Source organism: Equus przewalskii, chromosome 3 (genome assembly GCF_037783145.1).
Source record: "Equus przewalskii isolate Varuska chromosome 3, EquPr2, whole genome shotgun sequence".
Lineage (NCBI taxonomy): Eukaryota > Metazoa > Chordata > Mammalia > Perissodactyla > Equidae > Equus > Equus przewalskii.
Window position 1 is genome coordinate 90,423,874 of NC_091833.1, and position 25,962 is coordinate 90,449,835.

The 25,962-nt window shown below is 35.3% G+C and overlaps 1 protein-coding gene across 12 annotated transcripts in view; it reads left to right on the top strand.

Annotated features, from left to right (window-relative positions):
- Positions 1 to 25,962, top strand: part of ARAP2 (ArfGAP with RhoGAP domain, ankyrin repeat and PH domain 2) — a 177,602-nt gene that overhangs the window by 71,227 nt on the left and 80,413 nt on the right. For all 12 annotated transcript variants that reach the window (XM_070612987.1, XM_070612992.1, XM_070612990.1 and 9 more), the window contains 8 exons: positions 771 to 856; positions 1,608 to 1,790; positions 6,550 to 6,724; positions 7,192 to 7,326; positions 18,864 to 19,008; positions 21,083 to 21,185; positions 21,820 to 22,018; positions 22,211 to 22,274. In XM_070612987.1, coding sequence (XP_070469088.1) covers positions 771 to 856; positions 1,608 to 1,790; positions 6,550 to 6,724; positions 7,192 to 7,326; positions 18,864 to 19,008; positions 21,083 to 21,185; positions 21,820 to 22,018; positions 22,211 to 22,274 — 1,090 coding nt within the window. The remainder of the gene's footprint in view (positions 1 to 770; positions 857 to 1,607; positions 1,791 to 6,549; positions 6,725 to 7,191; positions 7,327 to 18,863; positions 19,009 to 21,082; positions 21,186 to 21,819; positions 22,019 to 22,210; positions 22,275 to 25,962) is intronic.

Below are 25,962 nucleotides of genomic sequence, written 5' to 3' on the forward strand. Positions count from 1 at the left end.
TGTGCTTTGAGTAGTTTCCAGCTCTCTCAAAGAAGGGAAGAAAGGAACCCCTTACCAATGTAGAGAGAGGAATGAGCTTTCATGCTCATAAGGCAACAGGTCCTTAAGATTAAGGATAATGTCTTTATACCTGTTTTCCTTCTCAGCTTGGAAAGCATCTGACACATGCCTGGGTACCCAGTAATGACTGAATGATGATTTATCCAACAGAATTAAAGTGATGATAATAGAATGCTGGGCTGTTATTCTCTTCCAGACATAATAGCAGAATAAAGAATCTACTTCAGAGTTTTAAGTATACATTCATTAGAGTTGTAGCTAGGTTTTTTTTTTTAAGAGTAAACGGATAATATCTGTATTCACATACATGTAATTTGCACAGACCTGTTATAAAATGTTTTCTTTCAGTTACTGAAAATTTCTAGTTACTTGCTGAACAATGAAAAATGATATAAATGTACGTATATGCACATATATATGCATATACACATACACACATACATGCACACACACTTTTAAAAGTGTAGTTTTATACCAGCGCACGGTGGTGATGAAGGTGATTGCTGTTGTCTTCGTTGTGGTTGGTTATGATTTCTGTCTAATTACCACCACGACTCTACTCTAGGGTGGAAAGTACATATTAGTGTGTTTTAAGTTGAAAAGATAGATAAATACACGCATACATGTACACATAATATACACCTTTTTTTAAAGGTAAAATACATTTACATTCAAATTAAAATAGAAATGCAATTGTTTTTTGATTTCAGGTCAACACAGATCTTTAGGACCAAAAGATTCCAAGGTTAGAAGTCTAAAAATGGATGCGAGCATTTGGAGCAATGAACTCATTGAGGTAAGTCCGATTTAACTATGGCGGTGGTTAGCAGAGGTCGGGGGAAGGTATGCAGTGGAGTGGCATGGGTTACTTCAGGGGCTCTTTGATAAAGTTCTCACACGTTATAAAGATGGCTTATAGCCTGTTAGATAGTGGTAACTTTCTACTTTAACCTTCAGAATGCTGCCTAAAGGAGATAATTATGTTAAAAATACAAAGTACAAGGAGCTTTAATAGTAATAACTATTAAAGCCTTGACAGCTTTTTTTTACACCAGCATTTACTTTCTTTGTTTTTAACCCAGCATGGATAAAATGTTGTAAATGTGAATGAAAACATTTGGCAAAATTTTCTATTCTCTCTTTTGGCTACGCTCTATCATTAACTGCGATCGTGTCTAACTTGCTGTCTCCCTTTTCCATTTTCTGCTTGGGTTTTAGTACTGTTCTCAACCAAATTAGCCCACCTACTTAGCCATTTTAAATGACTCTGTTTCAATTTGAGCTTCACAAAATAATAATGGTTTTGCTACAATTTGTGTTGCTTGCAATTTCTTTCTTAGCTAATCTTTTACCATTGTTAAGAGCAGCTAGACTGTATTTAAAATAGAAATAGTATCTGCTTTCACATTGCATCTTCCTGAAAGAGTTGGGTCTTTCTTGTGTTTTTGCGTATTTTATACTGCTATACTTTAATCTGTAATGTGAATCAGTTTTCTGCAGATTCGCAACTGATATGAACTATGTTTTATAATTTTTTGATGATTCAGCTTTTTATTGTCATTGGAAACAAAAGAGCAAATGACTTTTGGGCTGGTAATCTTAAAAAAGATGAGGAGTTACACATGGACTCGCCAGTAGAAAAGAGAAAAAACTTTATCACTCAGAAGTACAAAGAAGGAAGATTCAGAAAAACACTTTTGGCATCTCTCACCAAAGAAGAATTAAATAAGGTATCTAATAAAATAGACATGGATTTTAATGTCTTTTTAAATATGTCTGAAGGATTTTGAAAAGAAGTAAAAACTCTTTTAGTATTTGATGGAATTGTTTTATTTTATTTCCTTTTGTAAGATTGTGCCAGTGGTTTTCCCATCATTTCACTTACGGATTCATTATGAATAGTCGATAAACTCCATCCATAGCTGAAATTTCCAGCTAACTTAGGCCTACCCCATTATTCTTAAAACTTTGGCAACTTTTCCTAGAATACTGAACTAACTTCAGCTCTTACATTACTGACTCAGTGTCACCAAAATTAACATCATTTACTCAATTAATTTATTAGGATCATTGATTTGTTTGGTCCTGTTGATTTGAAGTGTTAATTGCCTTTGGCTGAGTGATTCTTTGTACTTCTTGTGACCATTTTTTGCTGCCCATTTGGTCTTCACCCTTTTGGCAAAGGATTTGTTAAGCATCCTGCCAGAAAATTTGAAAAGCAATTTTCTGTTTTTAAATTACTACTTTAGTTTCTTGTAAGTCAGGAAATTCTTCTACGTATAGATATTTAAAACATGTACTTTGATATGCCTGTTGTTTTTATGCTTAGAGAATATATTTTTTCATGGTTCTCAGTTCTTTAGTATGCTTTTAATGCCAATGCTTATTGTATAAGGATCCCTAGGTAAGTAGCATTATGCTGAACATTTTGGAAAACAAAAAAATAAAGATTTTTTCCATACTTCCTAGAAATTATAAAATTTATACAATTATTTACATTTCTCTTCTCTTGGCTTAGTTCCCATCGACTAAGTTTTTCTTCTTTGTGCATCTTTTATATTAGAATTGGTTTTAAGGTAATGACACACAGTAAGTGCAGGATTTAGGATCCATACCTAAGGCTGGGGAGAGTCAGGGAGGTGGGATAGGGTAAGGAACCATATATTTATGTTGTGTAGGTAGGTATGGTACATATGGTTATGTAGGTAGGTATAAGGCTATTTAATTTTGTTTTGGGAGGTGTTTTCATGGGTACTAATTACATTATTAAAATAACTGACCAATTATACCAGATGTGTGGAATAATGATAACAGGGTATCATAAACCAAGGTTTATTATTTATTCTGTGCACCACAGGTCCATATATAAATAAGTAGTAAGTTGTGGATTTTGGGAAAGTAATTGCTGATGTTGGAAAACCAGAGTATATCTTTCCCTAATAGTTTCTCTCTTTTTGCTGGTGATGGGAATCTTGTCAATGAGTAAATACTGATGTCCCCAAATGAGGTCCCGCGTGCCACACCACACACTTCACTTGAACTAAGACATTAGATAAGTTTTACATTAATTACTAGCAATTGCGTTCTTCCTAGGAATGTTTTAGAGAAGTCTACCCATTAGGATTTACTTCCACATTGGGCTTCTTAAAAATGATACTCTTAAATGTCAGTGAATAATTTTTACCAAAAATTACATTTATTTTATGGAATAAGTATTTTTAATCGAGATATAATTTACCTATAATGTTGTGTAAGATTAAGTTGTTCAGTTGTCGATTTGATACATTTAGGTATTGCAATATGATTACCACAGTAGCTATAGCTAACACCTCTATCACGTGACATAATTATTTCTTTTTTGTAGTGAGAACTTTTAAGATGTATGAGCAATTTTGAAGTATATAATACAGTATTGTTGACTATAATCACTATGCTGTGTGTTAGAGCTCCAAAACATATTTATCCTCTAGTTGTAAGTTTGTACCCTTAAACATCTCCTCCCCAATTTTTCCTCCCCACCCTAGCCCTTGGTAAGCACATTCTACTCTCTATTCCTACAACTTTGGCTTTTTTAGAGTCTACATGTAAATGATATCATACAATATTTGTCTTTCTCTGTCTGGCTAACCTCACTAAGCCTAATGCCTTCAAGGTCCATCCATGCTATCCCAAATGGTAGGATTTCCTTCTTTCTCATAGCTGAATAATATTCTGTTGTATATATCTATACCACATCTTCTTATCCAGGCATCAATTGATGGACCCTTAGATTGTTTCCATATCTTGCCTGCTGTGAATAATGCTGCCATAAACATGAGACTGTAGATATCTTTTTGATATCCCGTTTTCATTTCCTTTGAATATATACCCTGAAGTTGGATTGCTGGATCATATGGTAGTTGTATTTTTAATTTTTTGAGGAACCTCTGTACTGTTTTACATAGTGGCTGAATCAATTTAGATTCCCAGTAGTGCATGAGAGTTGCCTTTTCTCCACGTCCTCACTAACACTTGTTATCTCTTGTCTTGTTGATAATAGCCGTTCTGACATGTGTGAGGTAATATCTCATTGTGGTTTTGATTTGCATTTCCCTGATGATGAATGATGTTGAGTCTTTTCATGTACCTGTTGACCATTTGGATGTCTTCTTTGGAAAAATGTGTATTCAATTCCTCTGCCCCTTTTTTAATTGGATTGTTTGTTTTTTACTGTTGAGGTCTATGAGTTCTGTATATTTTTTGGATATTAATCTCTCATCCAGTGTATGGTTTGTAAATATTTTCTCCCATCCTGTAGGTTGCTTTCTCATTTTGTTCGTCATTTCTTTTGCCTTGCAGAAGGTTTCTAATTTGATATAGTCCCACTTAGTGACTTTTTCTTTTGCTGCTTATGCCTTTGGTGTCACATCGAAAAAATCATTGCCAAGATCAATGTCAAGATACTTCTTTCTGATGTTTTTTTCTAGAAGTTTTAAGGTATCGAGTCTTATGTTTAATTCTTTAATCCATTTTGAGTTAATTTGTGTGTGTGGTGTAAGATAGGTGTCCAGTTTCATCTTTCTGTATGTGGTTATCCAGTTTCCCAACACTATTTGTTGAAGAGACTATCCTTTCCCCATTGAGTGTTCTTGGTGGATAGGTATTTATTGCACACTTAGCAATTGCTGAGTTCTTTTTTAGGTGCTAGGGATACAATTGTAGTAAAAAGTAAATGTACTTCTTTTATTCCTGAGAGTCGTAGTCAAGTAGGGGAAACTGACCATAGACAGCTAGATTCCAATAAACACACTATAGCAAATACAGTGTGCTGTGACGGAAAACAATAGGGTGATGAGAGAGAAAGAGGAAACACACGTGATTAAATGAGGGCAGTCAAAGGCTTTTCCAGTGGAAGGATGTTAGCTGTTTATTTTCCAACACCCTTATTTTGCAGGTGAGGAAAACTAAGATCCAGGGAGGAGAACGGATTCACCTCGCAAATTAGTATGAAGTTAGGTACAAGAATTCAGGCTTCTTGATTCTAAAACAAAGGAAATTCTGGAGGTCAGCTAGACCATGGTAGAGAAAATAAGTACTTTTTTTAACAGTTCATGTCCTGGGCTGGAACTGTGAATGAGTCCTGGGACTTCCTGGCTGTACCTTCTGAGCCGCCTGTTAGTATATTTAATGAGCAATTATCCTGGAGTTGCAGTACAGAGGGCAAATTAACCAGTGATCTGTCTTGGTGCACCATGTCAGGAAGGAGATAAAGTGGTGAGTCCGAGGCTAGAAAGTCAGATGGAATCAAGGTGCCAAAATTAGTGTGTTTGGAAGCAAATGAGAAGGCAATAAAATGAGGAAACAGGAAGAAAGAATGAGAAGAGATGTGAAGGCAGCTTATTACTTCAAGGCAAAAAAAATAAAAAATAAAAAAAATCAGGTTCCAGCAATTCCTAGTGTTTGTATAATGATGGTATATAACACAAGTGAGTGATGTTGTTTTATTGCCTCTTGCTTGCTGTTCCTCCTCCCCACCCATACTCCCACCCCTACAAAAGGAATAATCCTGAATTTACTTGGTGCTCATCTGTCAAAGATTCTACAGATCCTGATTACTAGAAAATACATACATACATACATACAATATTCATATGACAAAACATTTAGTGGATACTTCATTATTTTTTAATTTGTTTTTTATTGAGATAACATTGGTTTATAACATTATATAAATTCCAGGTGCACATCATTATATTTCAACTTCTGTATAGACTGCATCATGTTCCCCACCAAAAGTCTAGTTTCCATCCATCACTCTCCTCCCACCTGCCTTCCCCTATGGTAATCTCCAATCTGTTCTGTGTATCTATGTGTTTGTTTGTTGTTTTTTATCTTCCATATCAGTGAAATCATAGGGTATTTGACTTTCTCCATCTGACTTATTTTGCTTAGCGTATTACTCTCAAGGTTCATCTATGTTGTTGCAAATGGCAGCAAGATTTCATCTTTTTTTTTTTTTGTAGCTGGGTAGTATTCCGTTGTTTATGTATACCACATCTTTTTTATTCATTCATCTATTGGTGGGCACTTAGATTGTTTCCAAGTTGCGGCTATTGTGAATAATGCTGCAGTGAACATAGGGGTGCGTGAATCTTTTCAATACTTCATTATTACATTTGAAGTGTTTTGAATTATCTGAGCATCAGCCATTATCATAGTGTATAAGCATAAAACATGTCTTCCAAAGAAAATACGATGGATGGGAAAGTTTAGAACATCACAGCAATAAAACAATGATTTGAAATTTGGAGGTCTTGGGTTGTAATTTAAATTCATACGAAGCAGGCCTTTTGAGACTGTTGCTTAATTCAGGGCATAATTATTATTAGCTATCTTAGTTAAAAAGGAATGCAGACTTCATCTTATAAATGATTAGCAGACGTTCACTCATTTTAATAGCTAGAATTGTATTTTCTTCTTTTGAAAGGTATATTTTCTTTTAACGAGCAGGCTCTGTGTGCTGCTGTAGTGAAATCAGATGTTCTGGAAACGATGGCTTTGCTGTTCAGTGGAGCAGATGTCATGTGTGCAACTGGAGACCCTGTGCATAGCACCCCCTATCTGCTGGCCAAGAAGGCTGGACAGAGTCTGCAAATGGAATTTCTCCACCATAACAAATTCTCAGGTTAGTCTTTATCCCGGCATGACCCTGCTCTCCTCTACCATATCCCTAAAAGGAGTGAAGCACACATCTGTTCATTTCTCAAATAAGAAACATCGTCAGAATGAAAAAAAAGGTGATGACTAAAAAGATGGAACATGCTTAAGACTATGTTTTATTTTATTTCAAGAAAAAGTTTAGGAAATAAATCTTATGTTTCTTTAATCTTATAACTGGAAGATTAAAATAGTTAATCCCACATAATCATTTTTACCAAAATTAAATCTGATTTTCATATATGAATAATAAACACAACTTAAGTGCTTATTTGCAAATTGCATGCAAGTGCAATAAACATCTCTGTGTATTTGTTCTGTGGCATATTTGAGGTAGTTTTTCTTTTAGATCAAAACTCTCATACATATTCATAAGCAAAGGGAAAATTGTTTGCATTTTATATTTCAAATGTATTATTTGTGTAATTGTTCTAGATTTCCCTCAACATGACGTTCATTCTGAAGGTGGATTAAGTCAAGAGTCCTGTCAGTCCGTGTTCCTCTGTGACTTTCTGTATCAGGCCCCTTCTGCTGCTTCTAAACTCTCTTCAGAGAAAAAACTGCTTGAAGGTATCTTTTCTGCTCCATTTAGATTTTGTTATCCGATAAAACTTTATTTCATTATCAAAACTATTAGGTTTAAATTTTGATGTTTTTTCCCTTAAGGTGTTGAATTGGATCTTGCAGTAGAGAAATATTTTTTGAGGATTTATAAATGCTTCCAGGCACAGATATTATTTCACGCGGTGCATCAGGGACTTACCACTGGGTTGGAATGCTGAATGGATTCTCAACAGGATTCACTGATGTCTACCTTAGGGCCAGCCAATTCTGCTTCAGGATTTAAGGGTTGTTCCAAAGAAATGTGAAACTCAGCCCCTTCCCTTAGGACAGCCATCCTAACTGGGGAGATAATATAGATAAATGGCAGCACATAGGAAGAACTGACAAGTTTCCAGGACATATTCTATCAGCATACTAGGTGATATGAAGTAGTTCATTTTGTTCTGATTATAAGTGTGTGTGTGTGTGTGTGTGTGTCTGTGTAAGTAAAATAAAGCTTAAGCGTGGGTTCAGAAAAATAATGGGAATTAATTTGATTTAACAAGCTATTCTAGGCTTGAGGACTTATCTGAGCAGAGTCACAATAGCCATTTATCCATCTATCCATCCAGCTCTTTGTGTCAGGCATTTACTAGGCATTAGGAATACAAAAATGAGTAAGACACAGGCCTCATGCTCATGTTATAGACATGTGAACTAATTTTAAAAATATAGGCAGAAAAATATAATGAGATCTGTCTTACTGGGACAAAGAGAATTTAAGAGAAATTAAGCTGTACAGGGCAATTGATGGTGGGCGTTCAGGGACTCAGGACCCTCATATTAATTTCCTAGGTAGTATAATCCAGCTGTATTACTCAAAGGAAAAATAGGATGAAAAACTCACTTTAGAGCGCTAATCCTGATCCTTATACCTTGGAAGTGATTATTTCAGTAAAAACACTTTATTTCCAACAAAAAAATTATATCTCTAATCAGAATTATATTGGGACTAACTATACTTAGATAGATTTTCCTGGAAACAGTGGCTATCCTTTAGTGAGCATGCATGTACTATGTGTAAGGCATTGCTTTAGGTACTTTACATATGTTAATTGTAATCCTCATGCAAACACTGCAAGATAGTTGATATTATGCAGATTTTCACATGAGAAATAGAGGAGCTCAGCTTGAAGCAGAATTTTACATCTAATTTGTATTATAGTTGTTATTGTAACAGTTTGGCCTTAGTTAAAATGTAATTGCTGAGTGACACTAGGATGGCGGAGCACTTTTATCCTTTGAGTGTCGATATTTTTGGTTCTTTCAGCAATTGGTTTTAATATCTTCATTTATTCAACCTAACCAATAATAAGTGACAGATTTTACAGAGATTTTCTCATCTTCTCTTGCTCCTTATCAGTATCTAACCCTTAAGTAGTCAAAAGTTGACTGATCAGAAGGAGGGAAAAAGTAACTGAATAATCTGTGAATTGACTATAGCAATTATTAAGGGGCTGGCACTGTGGCCTAGTTGTTAAGTGTGACGTGCTCTGCTTAGCAGCCCTGCTTTGGTTCCCGGGTGCAGACCTACGCTACTCATCGGTAGCCATGCTGTGGTGGCAACCCACATACAAATAGAAGAAGGCTGGCACAGATGTTAGCTCAGGGCAAATCTTCCTCAGCAAAAAAACAACAAACAATTATTAAAATAATTGAATAATAAGACAATTAATATACTCATAAATAAGTTTACAAGGTTTCTAGAATGTTTCTTCTAAATAGTAGGAGATCCTAGCCCCATCCTTCAAACCACTTATAAAAAGAGGAAATAGGGAATTTGAAATATAAGATTTTCTTCCTAAAGCTTTTCAATATATCATAAACACTGTGCAGGCTTAAAATAAGCTTTTATTTACTTTTTGGCAATCGTGGCTATAATATTTATTTACTTACTAGTTTGTTTTAGTATTTCCTTGAAATAGATTGTTTTTGTTAATCACTTGAGGACTGAATTGATGTTTTAAACTTGTAACTAAATCATTCTTTTATCTTTTATAAATTAACTATGGATTTTTTTTGTTAAAACTTATTTCAAAAACCAGAAACTGGTGCATTCTTGTATATGTAATTTAATTAGGGATGTTTTCTCATTTTGGAAGATGCTATTTTAAGTAATATGAAGTTGAATGTCTGTACTTTGGCTATGCAGCTCACAGATATGATTTCATCAAAAAATAATCTCCTTGCAAGACACTCTTTGAGGGTCCTCATTTCTTTTTGTCAGCAAGGTCTATCATTTCAAACTCAAAACAGAGCGTGAATCAGTTGGCTGCTCCCCATCTCCACTCATATCATCCTAGCCTCAGCCACCACCATGTCCTGCCAGGGCTGTAATACCTACCTTAGTTGTCTGCCAATATCTTTCTTCTAAAGATAGCTTCCCTCCAAAACCATTCTCTAAAAAGTAGACTTAACAATCTATAAAAATGTAAATCAGATCATCTATTTCCAGTGCTCAAGTATATTCAGCTGCTTCCCATTCTAGACTCCAGCCCTGCTCCTTATTATGACCTAAAAGACCTTCTCATATCTTCCCCCTGTCATCTCATCTCTTTCCTCCCTGTGCTACATGCCTAACCACACTGGTTTCCTCTCTCTTCCTGCAACATGCTGTGTTCCTTTCTGCCTCTTCTGGACCTCTGTGGTCACTGTTCACTCTGCAGGGAGGGTGCTTCCCTCAGTCTGACTCCTTCTCATCTTTCCGGGATCAGTTCAGTGCTACCTAGTTGGAGAGATCTCTTTGGCGCCCTACAAAAGTGTGCTCCCACCACTGCTCTCCTCTTTCATACTGTGCTGCTTGTTTCCCTCACAGTACTTACCACGTGAAGATGATCCCTCCTTCACTGCTTTGTTTTTCTTTCCCTCTGGAGTGGAAGCTCAATGAGGCATCAGCATTTTCTGGCTTAGTGAGGATTATCAAATCTTTGGTACCTAAAACAGTGTCAAAACATAGTAGTCGCATGATAAATACTTATTGAATAAATGACCATATCTCTAATTGTATTGCTACCATTGTACAAGTGTGAGTGACTTGTTAGTATTTTGTTTTGGCCTGCGTATGAAAATACTGAACAGAACATATTTGGTTCAGAAAGAGCAGATGTAAAAATGAAGAAGAAAAAGTTGAACTACCGAGAAACATCAAGTTCTGGTGATTTTTTCTTTTTTCCTTTTCTCCCTCAAGATTCTCTAGTGTTGTTACTCCTATTGAGCACCAGCTTTATGAAAAAAAATGATTATTTGGAAAGATTTAGAGATTAAAGTGTGGTTGGCACCTTTGCCTCTGAACAGCAAGCACCTGGACTGCACCACTCCATCAGTGCTTGTCAGTATGGCCGTAGAGCAAAATGATTAGAAACAAAGAAAAAAGTCAAGGAATAAAATGCATGCAGTCCTTCAGAGAGTTACAGAGGTTTCAGATTGTCAGTTCAGGTTTTTAAGATTTGAAGTTCTTCTAGCCTCTGGTTATGAAGACTGATCTGTATTTTACTTTTTCTTCTCAATTTAGTGTTCCTGAAAAGAAAGACAGATAGCTCTTGTTAAACCTAAGTATAGAGCTGAGTAATAGCATCCTGGTCTTGTTTTCTGTTTTCTCCCTGCAACCATATTTTTTCCGCTTGATATCTTACCTTGATTTGCTGGCAGAGTGTTTGATTTTTAAAAAGAAAGTGGTTGATATGGTTTACTTGTAATTCCTATCATCTGTTTATATTTAATTTCATAGATTAGAATTGAGGGATTTTGAAGATCTTTTTTCCCCCTAAATGCCTAGATTGTATACTTTAAAAATCTTTCTCCAAGCCTAAAACACATTTATTTTAAATGAAAAGGATTCCTAGGGTGTATTTCTATTTTCAGTGGACACTGAATACCATCAGTTGAGGAAATTCTTCATCAGGAAACAACTTCATGGTTTCAAAAAATAGTAGTTTCGCCGTAACTGTCTCAGATTTATTGTGCACGTGCGTATTAGAAAGTATGACCCCTGCTCTACTCTAGTACATTTTACAAGTGGACATACATGCTTCACACACATAGCAGACACAGAGAGACACTGTGTGAAGTCATTAAGAGGGTAGCTTCTGAAGCTGACTGCCTGGGTTCTACCCCTGGCTCTGATGCTAAGTACTTGTGTGATCTTGGGAAAGTCAATTAACTGTTTGCAGCTGTGGACGAGGTACAACGAAGGGGGATGTAATAATAGAATTGACCTAGTAGATTGGTCTGAGGATTCAATGAGTTAATGGATGTAAAATGTGTAGCAGAGTGCAGGGCACATAAATATGATGAGGGGATGCAGAGGAGGAGCAGAGGGGCTGTTCGTATACACAGCTGCTTCTGGTTTCCAGTTAGCCTTTGAGTTTAGGTATATCCTCCAGGCTGTAGCTGACGACCAAGGTACCCAACTATAGTACCCATGTCACTTCATAGTAGTATTTCAATAGGTCACCTCTGGAGTCCTTTACCTCTGTTTGAGTGAGTTCCAGCAGTGTTTTTCTTCCCTGATGTAAAAGCATCAAGATTGAATAGAAGGAACGAACAACTCATTCAGCCAGTCCAGCCACGGTACACATTACCTCTTGTCTATGAAACAGCTTGTGTCCTGAGCATTACCCAGTCTGTGGCCCCAGTTTTATTTCTGGTGGACATCTTCTGGTGGCTAATTAACAGTAAGACTTCTGTAGCAGAGAGGGTGTCACAAAGGGTATCGACATTTCTCAAAGTCAGAGTTAGGAGAGCATGTCTGAATTGGCTTAAGCAGACCAATGCAATTGAGCATAATTTTGTTAAAGGTTTTCATTGCTTCCCAAGTGAACAGGAATGTCAAGATTTCCTGTCATAGCTTTGTTATTATAAATCCTCCAAGGTAATATCTGTGCCTGCCTTGTCCGACCTCTGGCACATTTTTCACTTATAAAAATGACTAATCAAGGGTTATAGTGGTGATAATGCTACAGGACTAAATCTCCTCAAGCCATATTTCTAAGTTAAGGTGAATTTGCACTCACCTTTTTAAAGAGATTTGTCATTTGTTTCCCATTAGAATTTACATAATTAGGTTCTGCGTTTACATTTATTTCAGGCATCACGCGTTTGGCACTTTTTGTTTAAGACCTTCCAATGGCTCCCACTTGTCTATTGAGAAAGGAGCTAAGTTCTGAACACCTGTCATGTGAGACTCCTGGGGCCTGGCCTCTGCTGCGAGCCTGCAGTCTCTTCGTTCTTTCCCATTTCCTAACTTCACGTGTAATCTCATTCTCTGGCCAAATAGGTTTTAGGCAGTTTCCCCTTTCTGTGACTTTCCTCACGTTGTTCTTTCCCAGAATTATGGAATGATTGTGGTTCAGAATGCATTTTTTGCTACTTTAGAAACATGCCTTTGCAGTCATACACGACTATTTCAAAAGCTGTATTTTTCCATGAAAATTTTCTTTATTTTATGATAAGATTTTTTCTTATCACTCCAGTCTGAGGGTGGCTTCCCTCCATGAAAGATTCTATAAAGGGATCTCCTGATGGTTATTATTCCAAACACACTCCTCTTAGATTGGATTACAAACTGTCTCAGGACAGGGGGTTGAATTTCCTAATCTGTGCCAGTGATTATCTGTGTACTGAATAAATGTACCTTTTTTGCTTTATTCTTTATGAAGATTATTCAGATGTTTCAAAATTATTTCATAACTCCAGTTGATTCATGCTTTCACTTTTCTTTTTCTTAGATTTTAGAAATATTCATTAGTAATAGTCATTTAAAAATTATGGCCTTTTGTGATTTTCATCTAGTTGTGCAAGGTATACAGTGTGACTCAGGATTTGAGGGCCCTGGAACAATGTGTCACCTTCCAGTAAAAATTGATTGGGTCTCTGTGAGCTTTCTTTTCCCGTACCCATAAACACATTCTTTGTGCTGTTTTCTTCTGCCAGTTATACCTCCATGTTCCCTTTGGCAGTCTGTTTCTCAGAATACGGGGACTGGACAGCTCTCAGTGTTTCTACCCTTTGAGTGCTTCTCCTCATGATGGTTTTTGAGGCTAAACACATCATCTTGTTTTCTTTCTTCTTCTTCTGACCACCACCCCCTCCTATGATAAAGGGAAATTTAAAGAGTAACATCATATATATTTTCTTTTAACTTTTTACTTTTAATTATTTTAACATAATTTCAAATATATAGAAAAGTTGCTAGTGCAAAGAATTCTCATATTCCTTTCACCCAGCCATCCCAAATATTAACGTCTTACATTTGCTTTATCCTCTTTGTTTCTGTGTCTGTGTGCATGTATATACACACATACGTATGTGTGCATATATGCATATTTTCAGAATTACTGAGGAGTGAGTCACGGATTTGATGACCCTTTAGTCCTAAGTACCTCTGTGTGTATTTCTTAAAAAGAGAGGCGTTCTCTGAAGTAACCACAGCAGAGTGATCAAAATTAGGAAATTATCTGATCTACAGACTTTATTCATTATATCTGTATTTATAGACCTTGTTTTTTAGCCTTAATGTCTATAGATCCAATGTATATTTTAAATGCAACGTTGAGGGTTGCTTATATAATTTAATTCTTGGCAGTAACTTATAATTTGTTTATATGGTCTCTAGAGTCCAGAAACAGGATGGGGAGGTGATAATTAAGAAGTAATTCCTTTTATCTAGGGAAACAAATTTTCACATAATCTTTCCTTCCTATCTTTACTTTTTCCAAACATTTGAGTTTTTAATATTTTACCCTACTCATTCAAAGAGTTATTGGCAAACTGTAGACTTTGAATTACATCATGAAAACCCATAGAAAATAACAAATCTTTCAGAATTTAATTTTCACATTAATGTCTTTCAGTAGGAAACGGGTAATTTTTTTGTTTTTTTATTAGCAAGGTTCATTGTTTTTGTTTTTTAAAGTGAGAATTAAAAAGGAGTGATGAGGATTAATAACAAATTTTGGCAATGCAAATGCAGATTATATAAAATCATTGTGTCTGGTTGGTGTTCATCCCTGTTGTTTGACCTCTTTTGCGTTTACATTTTCAGTGCCTAAGGTGCAGTTGGGAAATAAGCTAAATGCAAGGAGTAACATGGGTACTTTTGGAATGTATAATAATGTAAAACCCACTAGAAGACTGAAGTAGTAAACACATACCTTATATTTGCACACAATTTTCAGAATTCAATAGGAATCAAACAAACCTGAACAGAGCCATATCTGAAATGACAGCTTCTTCTCAGCTCCATTGTCTTCCATCAGACTCCACTTTAGCAAATAAGCATTGCATCTTTTTGGAAACGACTCCGAACTTTATTTTCACAATTAGAAGCGATAAAGCATACACAGCCTTTAGGAAGTAGTTGCTGACTTCCGTTATTAAGTACTCAATTAAATTATAGTAATTAATAACTTCTCCCCCCCTTTATCATTTCCGTAGTCAGTAACAATCATCTTTAGCCTGTTTCATTTTTTCCAATATTTTTTCATGTTTATTGACCATTGTTTATTTTCATGGCTGCATTAGCTTAAATGTCCTCTTAACCTGTATAATTTATTGTACTTTCCAAAATGATAACCTCATCTTATACATCTTATAGTTGATGCATTAGCAGAGTTTGACTCAGTGTATACATTTAAAGTAATGTTAATTCCAAGATTATATTTTTGTGGTTGAGCCTTAATTTATATGTAGTTCTTTGACCTTTTCTGTTACTCTTGTTCATTAACCCTGGACCGGTTCCTATTCTGGCTCATCACCCCTCTTCTACCTTTATGTGTATCCCTATTGTGGTTTCAGAAGCATTCTTGCCACCCTCCAGAATTACTTCTTTCTTTTCAAATTCTCTTCTACCCGTGCTAGGACTATCAGATAATAGTTTGGCCAACCTCTTCCATCCATTTTCACTGCTTCTGCTTCTAAACCTTTGAGATTGCTGAGAATTGCTGGTTAGGGAACCAAGCCTATTGGATTAGCAACAAATTCTTTTCTTTTTTGTTTTTTAACATAATCTGGATGCAACACATTAATTGATGATCTTTATAAAGAATTTTTATGTCTAATTTTTATTTTACCAAAGCCATACATACATATAGTTTTAATGGAAACAGATATTTGTCCTTGTTTTTTCATTCTTAGACATTATCCATGTGTCTGATAAATTTTCTCATCTATTCTTTTTCTCTTAGAATAAAGTTGGGTAGATGTTGAACCCATAAGGATCTTATATTATCTTTTTTCTCTCTCTTGTTTTACTTTTGGAAGAGTTCCTTTTCTAAGCTTTCTCTTATTTTTTAATTTAAAAATTTATGATGTATTTTTATTAAAATTATTTTTTGTTCTTAATTTTTCTCTTTAGAGCATCCTGTTCTTGTTTATGGCTGCAGTATCTTTCCTTAACAGTCTGATATTAATCATAGTTTTCAAAATGTATTATTATTTTGTCTTTGAGCTCTGTCTTTCATATTGGAAGCTTTCATTTAAATATTTGGGATCAGTTGTCAGAAGACTCCACTAGTCTCTTGCTGAGTACTGGGATGGGGTGTTGGTTATCATTGGCTCCAGCATTTTGGATATTAATGTGGGGAGGTAACTAGGAGTTCTGTAGAATGTCATGTAAACACTTTGTTTCCAGAATGGCACCTTACCTACAGGCAACGCTTGAGTCTGTCTCCTAGTTTAGAATCTGGCTGGTCCAGTTTCTCCGGAGTAAAGGACCCAACTTCCACATGAGTGAGGAGTGATTGTTGCTTAGCTGCTTAGCACAGGGCAGAAAATAATATCTGGACTTAACTGCCTTTGTATAATCAACTTGGTTCAGTTCTACTTCTTATCCTACACTTCCTAAAGTATTAGTCTCTCTGAGACTTTCTGGAAGTATGTACGTAGAACATTGCTTATTTCTTGTTGACTTCTTTTGCATATCTGAAGGTGCCAGCTTTTGCCTGTCAGACAAATCAGTTGTTTCCTGTGTACTCTGAGTCTCTTTGATTTTCTTTGTCCTTTTGAGTTTATACTTTCTATCTACAATGTCATTATTTTGGAATTTTGAGAGGGAATGGAGATGCATACATGGATCCATACTCCTATGGTTAAAAGGAATTCCATTTATGATTCTTCTATTGATTCTTTAACACATTTCTTATCTTTGGATTTCTCTTAATGTTGGCAACCTCATCTGAGCCATTTCCATGTTCAATAACTTGACTTCCTAATAAATGAAAATAATAATTTCAACAAACTTTCCCTAGGCTAAGCAATGTGGTGATTCTTGAGAATAGAAAATACAGTCCTTGTTCTCAAGTAGCTTAGAGCATTTCTGGATAAATGAACAAATCTAAATTGTTATATTGTTAAAATATTGCATTTATATTTAAAAATAGCATTTTAAATTGTTATATTGAATGGAAATTATTCTAATAAAATGGTAGAACGTATTTGAACAGCCGTATATAGAGTCACTTTTCTATGTGCTTTACATGTATTGCATCGTTTAATCACCACCGAGATCCTGTGAGTCAGATGCTTTTCTTATCTCCTTTTACAGATTAAGAACCTGAGGACCAGAATGGTTAATTTTGTTTTCAAGGGTACTTACTTAGTGACGGAGGCATTATTAGAACCCAGAGTCTTTGATTTCCAATTCTACCTTCTTAGGGTCCACATAGAGCTAAGGATGCCACAGGAAAATACTTAAGTTGGCCTGGGGAGAGGAATAGAGGGTTGGAGAAGAGCCTAGGAGAGGTTGTGCCTACATCCAGTCTTGGAGAAATTGGGTTAGCTGAGTGGAATGCCATTATAGTTAAATAATTTTACCTCAATATCTAATGGTATCTTTCTAGTTCTTCTCTTTATTTTCTCTGTTCTTGAGAAAGAAAATGTTCATCGTCAGTCCAGTTTGGCAAACATTTTTTGAGTGCCATTTTGCTTAACCATGGCTCATGCCTTCATTTGAGCTTATGGTAGCCTTTCCTGTATGACATAGGTTATTGATCTATCCTGACTGGTTTCACTTCTTATCCCCATTTAGTCTTCAATATGCTGCAACTTGGCTTCTTTCAGAGAAATCTCATTAGTGGGCAGTTACCTCCTTATTACAAAGACCAACAGATATATTTCAGCCCTCATTTTATTAGATCTCTTTGCTATATTTGATAGTGATAATTACTCCTTTTTGAAATGCTCTACCCTTTTTCTGTTTTATGCACTGTCTCTTCTCATTTGCTTCATTGCTTTCCTGGACCCTTCTACATTTGTTAGTCCTTACAATTTTAAGTTTTCTGAGATTTTATACTTGGTTACTTTCTAATTTTAATCACTACCTCTATTGTAAAGACTTTCTAGTTATCAAGACCTTTTTTTTTGCCCAAGATGCAAATCCACAGGGTGATCTGCCTAATAAATATTTCTATTTGGCTTTCCAGTTGGTATTTCTAGTTCAGTGTGTCTCAGAAGAAACTTGAATTACATGCATTAAAACTCTTTCTACTTTATTTTCTTTTAAATAAAAATAAGCATTGCTGCCCACCATGTAATCAAAGCTAAAAACGATACAACCGTTAATAAGTTCTCCCTTACTCCCTGCATCTGATCAATATATGTTTTATCTCTTTAAAACACTCACATTCATGTGTGCATTTCTCTCTTCTGTCTCTCCCTCCTTTCTTTCCTTTATCCCTATTACCACTGTCCATCTTTTAGTCGTCTTCATCTCTCACTTAGCCTTCCGTTGGCAGTGTCCCACCTGGTCTCCTGCATCTAGCATCACCTTCTCAAATCCGTTTTTCACTGTAAGCAGAGTGTGTAAATTCAAATCTGATTATATTCTTCTGCTGAAACCATTTCAATGGCTCACCATCAACTATAAAATCAAAGCTCAGCACTTCTGTGAAAAGGGCCAAATGCTAAATATTTTAGGCTTTGTGGGCCCAGTGGTCTCTGCTGTAAGTCCTCTCTGCTCTTGCAGCAAGAAAGCAGACAATCCATAAACCAGTGGATGTGGCTGTGTTTTAATAAAAGTTTATTTATAAAAACAGGTGATGATCTGCATTTGGCCTACAGGCCGTAGTGTGCTCACCCCTTAGAGGTGACTTGTAAATCCCCTACACAAGGCATTAAGGCCCTGCAGGTCTGATCGCCCTTCCTCTGCATAAACACCTACCTAACCTCAACCACAGTCTTGTTTTTTTTCCTCCTAATAGTCTGTACAAACATCAGTTTTTGCTATTTCAGAGTTGTTTTGCAGCAGTCACTTTATGGATCTGCCTGCTTTCTAGTCATCAGTGTCATAGTTATTTTTGTCTTGTACTTCCTTTGTTACTAGATTATAAACTTTTTGAGAGCAGAGAATGTGACAGCTTTTTATTCCGTGTAGCAGTAGCATGCTCTTTAGACAAAATATGAAATTAATAAATTTACTTATTTGAATGCAGTTACTTTTTAAAACATGTATTTTTAAAAAATGTACATTTATTATATCGTTCAATTCATTATTTTCTTTTAACTTTTAGAGACTAATAAGAAGTGGTGTGTTTTGGAAGGAGGCTTCTTGAGTTACTATGAAAATGATAAGTCTACCACACCTAATGGCACTATTAATATCAATGAAGTTATCTGCCTGGCTGTACACAAAGAGGACTTCTATTTAAATACTGGGTAGGTCTATCACCAGGCAGGTACGAGATGAAAGTATTTTCTAATATTGATCGTACCAGGTAATAGGTGTTTTGTTATCATTTCAGTTCTTCACTTACTTCTTGTGGAATGGTTTAATGGTTTCTCGAAGCCTACTCATTTTGCAGCTTCTGAAAGTTCCTTAGGGAATTCACTAAAAAGTAGGAAAATTAAAATATTAAGTAATATGAAAGGTTAATATGTTTGCATCTAATTTTAAGTAAATTTATAGCATTCCATTCCTAAATACGTAGTCCAATAATTTTTATGATTTGTTCATTATTTAAAATAGTGGACTAATGACAAAATTTATGCATTCATTAAATGTATCATGGTTAAAATAGATGACAAACGAAAATGTTCAGTGATGACTTGTTCACATTAAAATAAAATATTAATATATTTAACAGCATAGTAAAATACTAAATTCCTTAAAGATCTACTTTGCATTTTAATGGCTCAAAAAAGTTGCAATTAAAGAGTAAGCATTATTTATTTAACATATTTGACTGGCAAAGTAGTTTAATAGAATTTCTATGAGAACTTTTGAATATATCATCTTTGTTGTGAAAGTTTCTTATCACATTTTGTAATTAATGAAAGTATGTAAATGCTAAAATCTGCAAAAATCAGTTTTATAAGGATATAGTATTTTAATAAAAATTTTATATGAGAAAGGGAAGAGATTTGCAAGGCTATGTTATTTATATAAATTACATAAAACATTGCTGTTATTACATAATGATTAATATATACTAGTTGAAATGACTGTTGTTTTCTAGTAAATCTAATTTGATTTTTTAAGTGAACAAACATGATTTAGTAGATTTCTTTTTGTTTTAATCTTAATAGTGCTTTTATTCTAAATGAATAATCAGTTTAATGTGGCTTACTGTGGAATGTGAAAATAAGTGCATTCTATGTATTAAGTTGCTTAATTAGTAAATAAAATACAATTAAATTAATATTAGTTTATGTCAGCATATAATCATATTCAACAATAAAACATTATTGATAGAATGTTACAGATACAAGTAGATGTGCAGGAGAAAGCAACTGCAATGCGATGTGGTGAAGACATAATTGTAGCTGGATTCCGAATTGCCTTAAATAGCAAATTATAGAGTTTGAACTCAGTAATGTGGCTCCTGAGGAGTTACCCAGATTTGTATGTTAGGAAGAAAGCTGGCTGAAGTGCTAAGGAAAAGATTGGAGGAAGACAGACCATAATTACTGAGAGTTTAGCTAGAGGAAGAAATAATTAAAAACAGTGGGTTGGGAGAATCTTCAGATTGAACTCATAAGATTAAATGTCTGACTGGATGAAGAGCTGATGTTAAGGGGGAGAATAAATTAAACTCCAAGGTTTTAAGCTTGTTTATGAGGTAGATGGTGATGCCTCTTAACTGGAACATGAAGTAGATACAACAGGTTTGAGATAAAAAAGAGAAAGAAGGAAGATGACTTTGATATGAGGTATTTTGAGTTTTTTAGGTAATGGCAGCATGCATACTTAGTATGTTCCCGGGAATAGTGGGAACTGTGGATGAGGAACCCTGGGAAGAATTCAGGACATGGGGTGTTACTCTAATTTAATCTATAGTAAGGAGATGAAATTGGGACAAGATGAAATGGTGGAAGGAAAATTTGTGAGGTGAGATAAGAGGGCTAATTAGAGAACTGTTTGGACAATATTTACTTTGAACAGTTTGTCAGAGTAAATCAAGAAGGAGTGGTCCGAGAGGGAAGAGGAGACAGAAGAGAGCCCTTTGCCACATCAGCCAGCTGATGAGTGTCTTGGGCATCGACAAAATCATGCAGTAGAGTGATTGATCAGAAGAATATTCCTTTTTTCTGATTCAGTGTGTTCCATTTAACTCATTTGAAAAAAATATAAACCATCAACAGAAAAATATGATAGGTAGGTAGGTAGATATATTTCACAGCATTCTCCAGTTTTCAAAAGGAATTTAATTAAAAACTTGACCTTTGTGTTATTTTTTTTAATAAAAGCCATACGTAACCAGTGGTGTTTTTGCATTCATGTGTGCTCTAGGCCCATCTTTACCTTTGAGATTTATTTACCCTCAGAACGTGCATTTTTGTTTGGAGCTGAAACACCTCAAGCTCAAAGAAAATGGACAGAGGCAATAGCCAAGGTATTTAAATATTGCATTGTCATCCCAAATCCAGAGAAGATTCTTAATTTAGGGTCTATGGTTGAGTTTCAGAGGTCCATGAAAATTTTATACAAGATTCTGAGAAGAATGTCCATATTTCATTAGATTTTCATAGGTCGTAGCCAAAAGAGATTAAGAACTACTTTCCTAGAGCCTTAAGCAGAAAAGAATTAGGGTAGGACCTTGAAGAAATCGTTCTTCAAATTAAGGCCACGTTTTGATGATTAAAATCTTTCCAGTCTTGTAGAGTCATTTCTGGCTATGTCTTTTTATAGGTAGTTATCTTGTTCATGGTAGTACACAAAGGGGAAACGAACAGATTGAGTAAAAGATACAAATGGAGACAAACATTGAAGGTTGACATTTTGAAAAATGTCCAAATCAACAAAGAGAATGTCTTCCTATTTCGATTCTCTATATTTCAACAAAAGTGGTTTAAGATGCTGTCATTTGAAAATGCAAGTTTAAATAAATGTTTTGAAATTTGGGTTACTTTGAAATGTTTAAAATAGAAAAACAAAGATAATTTTTCCACCTTCCCTCATATCTGTAGCTATAGAAGGGATTTCCTATTTTCACTGTCTTTATTACTTTTCTGTATTTGTTTTAACAGCATTTTGTTCCCTTTGTTGCTGAAAACTTAACAGAAGCTGACTATGATTTGATTGGTCAACTCTACTACAAAGACTGCCATGCTCTGGATCAGTGGAGAAAAGGCTGGTTTGCTATGGACAAATCTAGTTTGCGTTTTTGCCTTCAAATGCAAGAAGTTCAGGAAGATAGAATGCACTTAAGAAGGCTGCAAGAGCTAAGTAAGATTTTCTTTCTCATCTTATATTTTGGACACAATTTTTTTATTGCATATGGTAATGGTAGCTTATACATAAAATTATGATGGCTCACTCCAAAACATATGAGTAAGTAATATTAATAATTGTGTCTTTATAGATATCTAGTGTAATGTTTTTAAAAAATATTTTCATGCTTTTCTTCTTTTCCTCCAGCAATCAGCACAATGGTTCAAAATGGGGAAAAAATGGATGTCTTGCTCTTGGTAGAAAAAGGGAGGTAAGTGCACTTTTGCTTTTTATTCTTTATTGCAATTACTCTAGAGAGTGGGATATTTTGGTTATCTTCTTGGAGTAGAACCCATTATTTTATAGCTTCTTGGAAATTTTCTGAATTGTGTGTGTGTGTATATATATATATATGTACTCTTCAGTAGAAAGAGTACACCAATGAAACTTGCTTATTTTTATATTTATTATGACAAACTCAGTGTGATCAACTATTGTAGTTTTCTATTGACCCAGGTCCCTTTGGGACATTCACATTTAAGTATTTGGAAGCACTTTGGTAGTTGTAAATTTATTTTCAGTGTGGTTATAAGATGAGTATAAATAATATCCTGAGTCATTTATATATGTGTGTCATGCATATAGCTAAAACTTGATTTCTCAAATTTATTCACTTTCTAAATAAATAATAAGCATCTACTGTGCCTCAGATACTGATACAGGCTTTGGGGATACAGTGTTGAATAAAACAGATGTGGTCTCTGCTCTCATGAAGCATGTACACTAGTGGAGGAAACAGAATATAAGCAGACAAAAAAACAGTTATGTAGTATTGTGTCCATCTATTTTAAATGCTTGAAATAAAATAAGGTAAAGAGAGAGCTGATGAAGCAGTATTCTGTTTTGGATAGCGTGGTTGGAGAAGGTATCTTTGTCAGAGACCTGCATAAAGTGAAGGAGCAAACCGTGCAAGAGTCTGGATAGAGTGTTCCAGGCACAAGGTCAAGGGTATTTTGGAAGACTCTAAAAATTCATTGTACCTGGCATGTTCAAGGTCTGCGAGGAAGCTGCTTATGGCTGGGGAGATTTGAATGAGTGAAATAGTGGAAAGAAGTGATTTCAGAGATACCCCTGGGCCTGATCATATAGGGCCTTACAGGTCATGATATGTAAAGATTTGAATTTTATTCTAATCATGATAAGAAGCTGCTCAGTTTGAGAGCCAGGAAGTGGAGTGACCTGATTTATGTTTTTAAAGGACTACTCTGATTCTAGATGTATAAGCTTTTGGGAGACAAGAGAGAGTGAAAGTGAGTGTCCCTGTAGGATGTTGCTGCAGAGCCAGGCAAGAGAGAATTTATCTGATAATATACCATTGAGGCGTGGTTGGACATATTGTAAAGGTAGAGGCGAGAGGATCTGTTGATGGGTTAGAGGAGTGTAAGAGTCAAGGATGACTCCAAAGTTTTTGGCCTGAGCAATTACATGAATTACATTACAGCAATTACATGATGGTGCTGTTTTTTCAGATAACAAATCCAGGAGAGTAGAGGTAGGGTATTAGTAAGTTTGGGGTAGTAGATCAAGCATTTGGTTTTGGAAATGATAACTTTGAGACGTCTGTTTGATAGCAAAGTGGAGCTGGTAAGTGGGCATTTGGGTATACAGGTCTTGGAGTAAGTGGAGAGGTTGAAGTAGAGATAGAGGTTTGAGCATACTGGTCAAGCATATTGATGTTATTTAGCCAATGAGCTGGATAGATTCACCTAGAGAAAGAGTGTAGATAGACTTGAGGATGTAGCTTCTAGGACTCCAATATTTAGAGGTCAGGAAGAGAAGGAGAATCTAGAGAAAGAGCCTAGGAAGAAGTAGCTAAGGTCAAATCACAACAATTAGGAAGATATAGTCTCTTGAACAAATTATTTTTTTCTTTATTTCTTGTCATTTGCTTCAAAATCCCTTAATTACACTGTTTCAGAATGTTTGGCTTTACAAGAGGTCAAGATCATTTTCAAAAAAACATAGTATAAAAGATAGCTGAATTAGCCTTCCCTCTAAGTTTTTCCCTTGTTGGTGACACAAATATTCTATCTTGCCATGTCTTTGTGGTTTTGTTTGTTTGTTTGAGGAATATTAGCCCTGAGCTAACATCTGCCACCAATCCTCCTCTTTTTGCTGAGGAGGACTGGCCCTGAGCTAACATCTGTGCCCATCTTCCTCTACTTTATATGTGGGATGCTACCACAACATGGCTTGACAAGTGGTATGTAGGTTTGCAAGTCCGCACCTGGTATCCAAACCAGAGAACCCCTGGCCGCTGAAGCACAATGTGCAAACTTAACCACTGTGCCACGGGGCCAGCCCTGGTGACATGAATATTGACTTTCAACGGTTATCTGAACCTGTCCTTTCTTCAGTTTCATGGGAGGACATCACCAACTTTAGACAGCAAGCATATTGCTGATTAGATATTTATGTCAGAGGGTGTCTTTTAATTTAGAGGCATAATTAGGATTTTGTGCTTTCACTTATTTCTTTCGGGATTATAATGGTTCATAATACTTTACATTGGGATTTTTAGTACTGATGATAGTTTCACTCTATTGTCAGAGTACTATTAATTATATATTCAGAAATAATAATGAGGTACTAATATGTAAAGATAGGATTATATTATTAAAATACTAGCGCAAATGTGTTTTTTATAGTCATCTATTACTATTTATGGAATGCCTGCTGCCTCCATGGCAGGAAAAAATGGTCAACAATACAGATTTGGTATCTGAGCTCACAGAGCTTCTGTTCTTAAGCAAATAAACTTGCTAGTTGAATTTATTCTATTTATCATTTATATTTGTTTTTTATCAGGTTACTATAGCCAGGTTATTTTTCTACCATTTTTAGTCTATGAAGAGTTTGACCAGTGATACATAGGCTTTAATTAAAACGTATGAAACATGGATTCAGATTATTCAATTTGATGAATTTTTATTTAGTGCTTATTGCATGCTGTGCATTTGTGAATGCAAGATACCGAAGCCAGAAGACGAAACATTATTTTGTAATATCTTGACCTTTTCCCTGGACTACGGGAATCAGGAAGTGAACTCAGATACACTCTGAGTTCATGGCATAGTAAAAACTAATGGAATTCCAAATTAATGATCAAGGCTGCTTAATCATGTTTTTGATAATAATTGCAAAGTTTTTATCTACGTGTGTTATTCACAAGTTATGTTGAAAGCATTTTTATGAAAATGAAGAACAAGGGATGCACTGGGATGGGAGAGGAGAAATACAGGGACAAATATAAACCAAGTTATTTTCCTTAAATCTCTTTGAATAGCTGCCGTACAAAACATACCATTTGGAAACAACTGTATTTATCATATGCTTTTATCTTGATTTTCCTGTTTTCTCCAAATTAATAATATTCTGATAGTAACAATAATACAATGATGACAATGTTTAGAACTTACCATGTACGAAGCACTATTTTGAGCACTTAAAAACAGCCTTCCTATATGATAGGAGAATAATCCATTTTGAAATCAAGGCAAGGTCAATTTGTAACTTAACAACCCCCAAATTTTTTCTTTTTAAAACAAGTCTTAAGTATTAATTTACCAATACTTTTGTACAGATCACTCTCAAGAATTAACCTCAGGGGCCTGGGTAAATAATATAAGTTACCAGGATGTAAAATTTCAGCATTTTATTAGAAGATAATTTTCTTTATAAGAAAAAAATATATATCCATACGATGTTTACCTAATTAAAGATGAAGTAGAAAGAAGAGAGGTCAGAAGTGTGGCTAGTAAAGAATCAGCCCGGGAGATGGTGAGTGCACTAGGTTGTAAACGCTGACAGAAGAAAGAGTGTGCAGGTGTACACGGCACCTTGTGTGGTGCAAAAGAGGGCCTCATGTGTATATCTGTGTATTTGTACACTCACATACC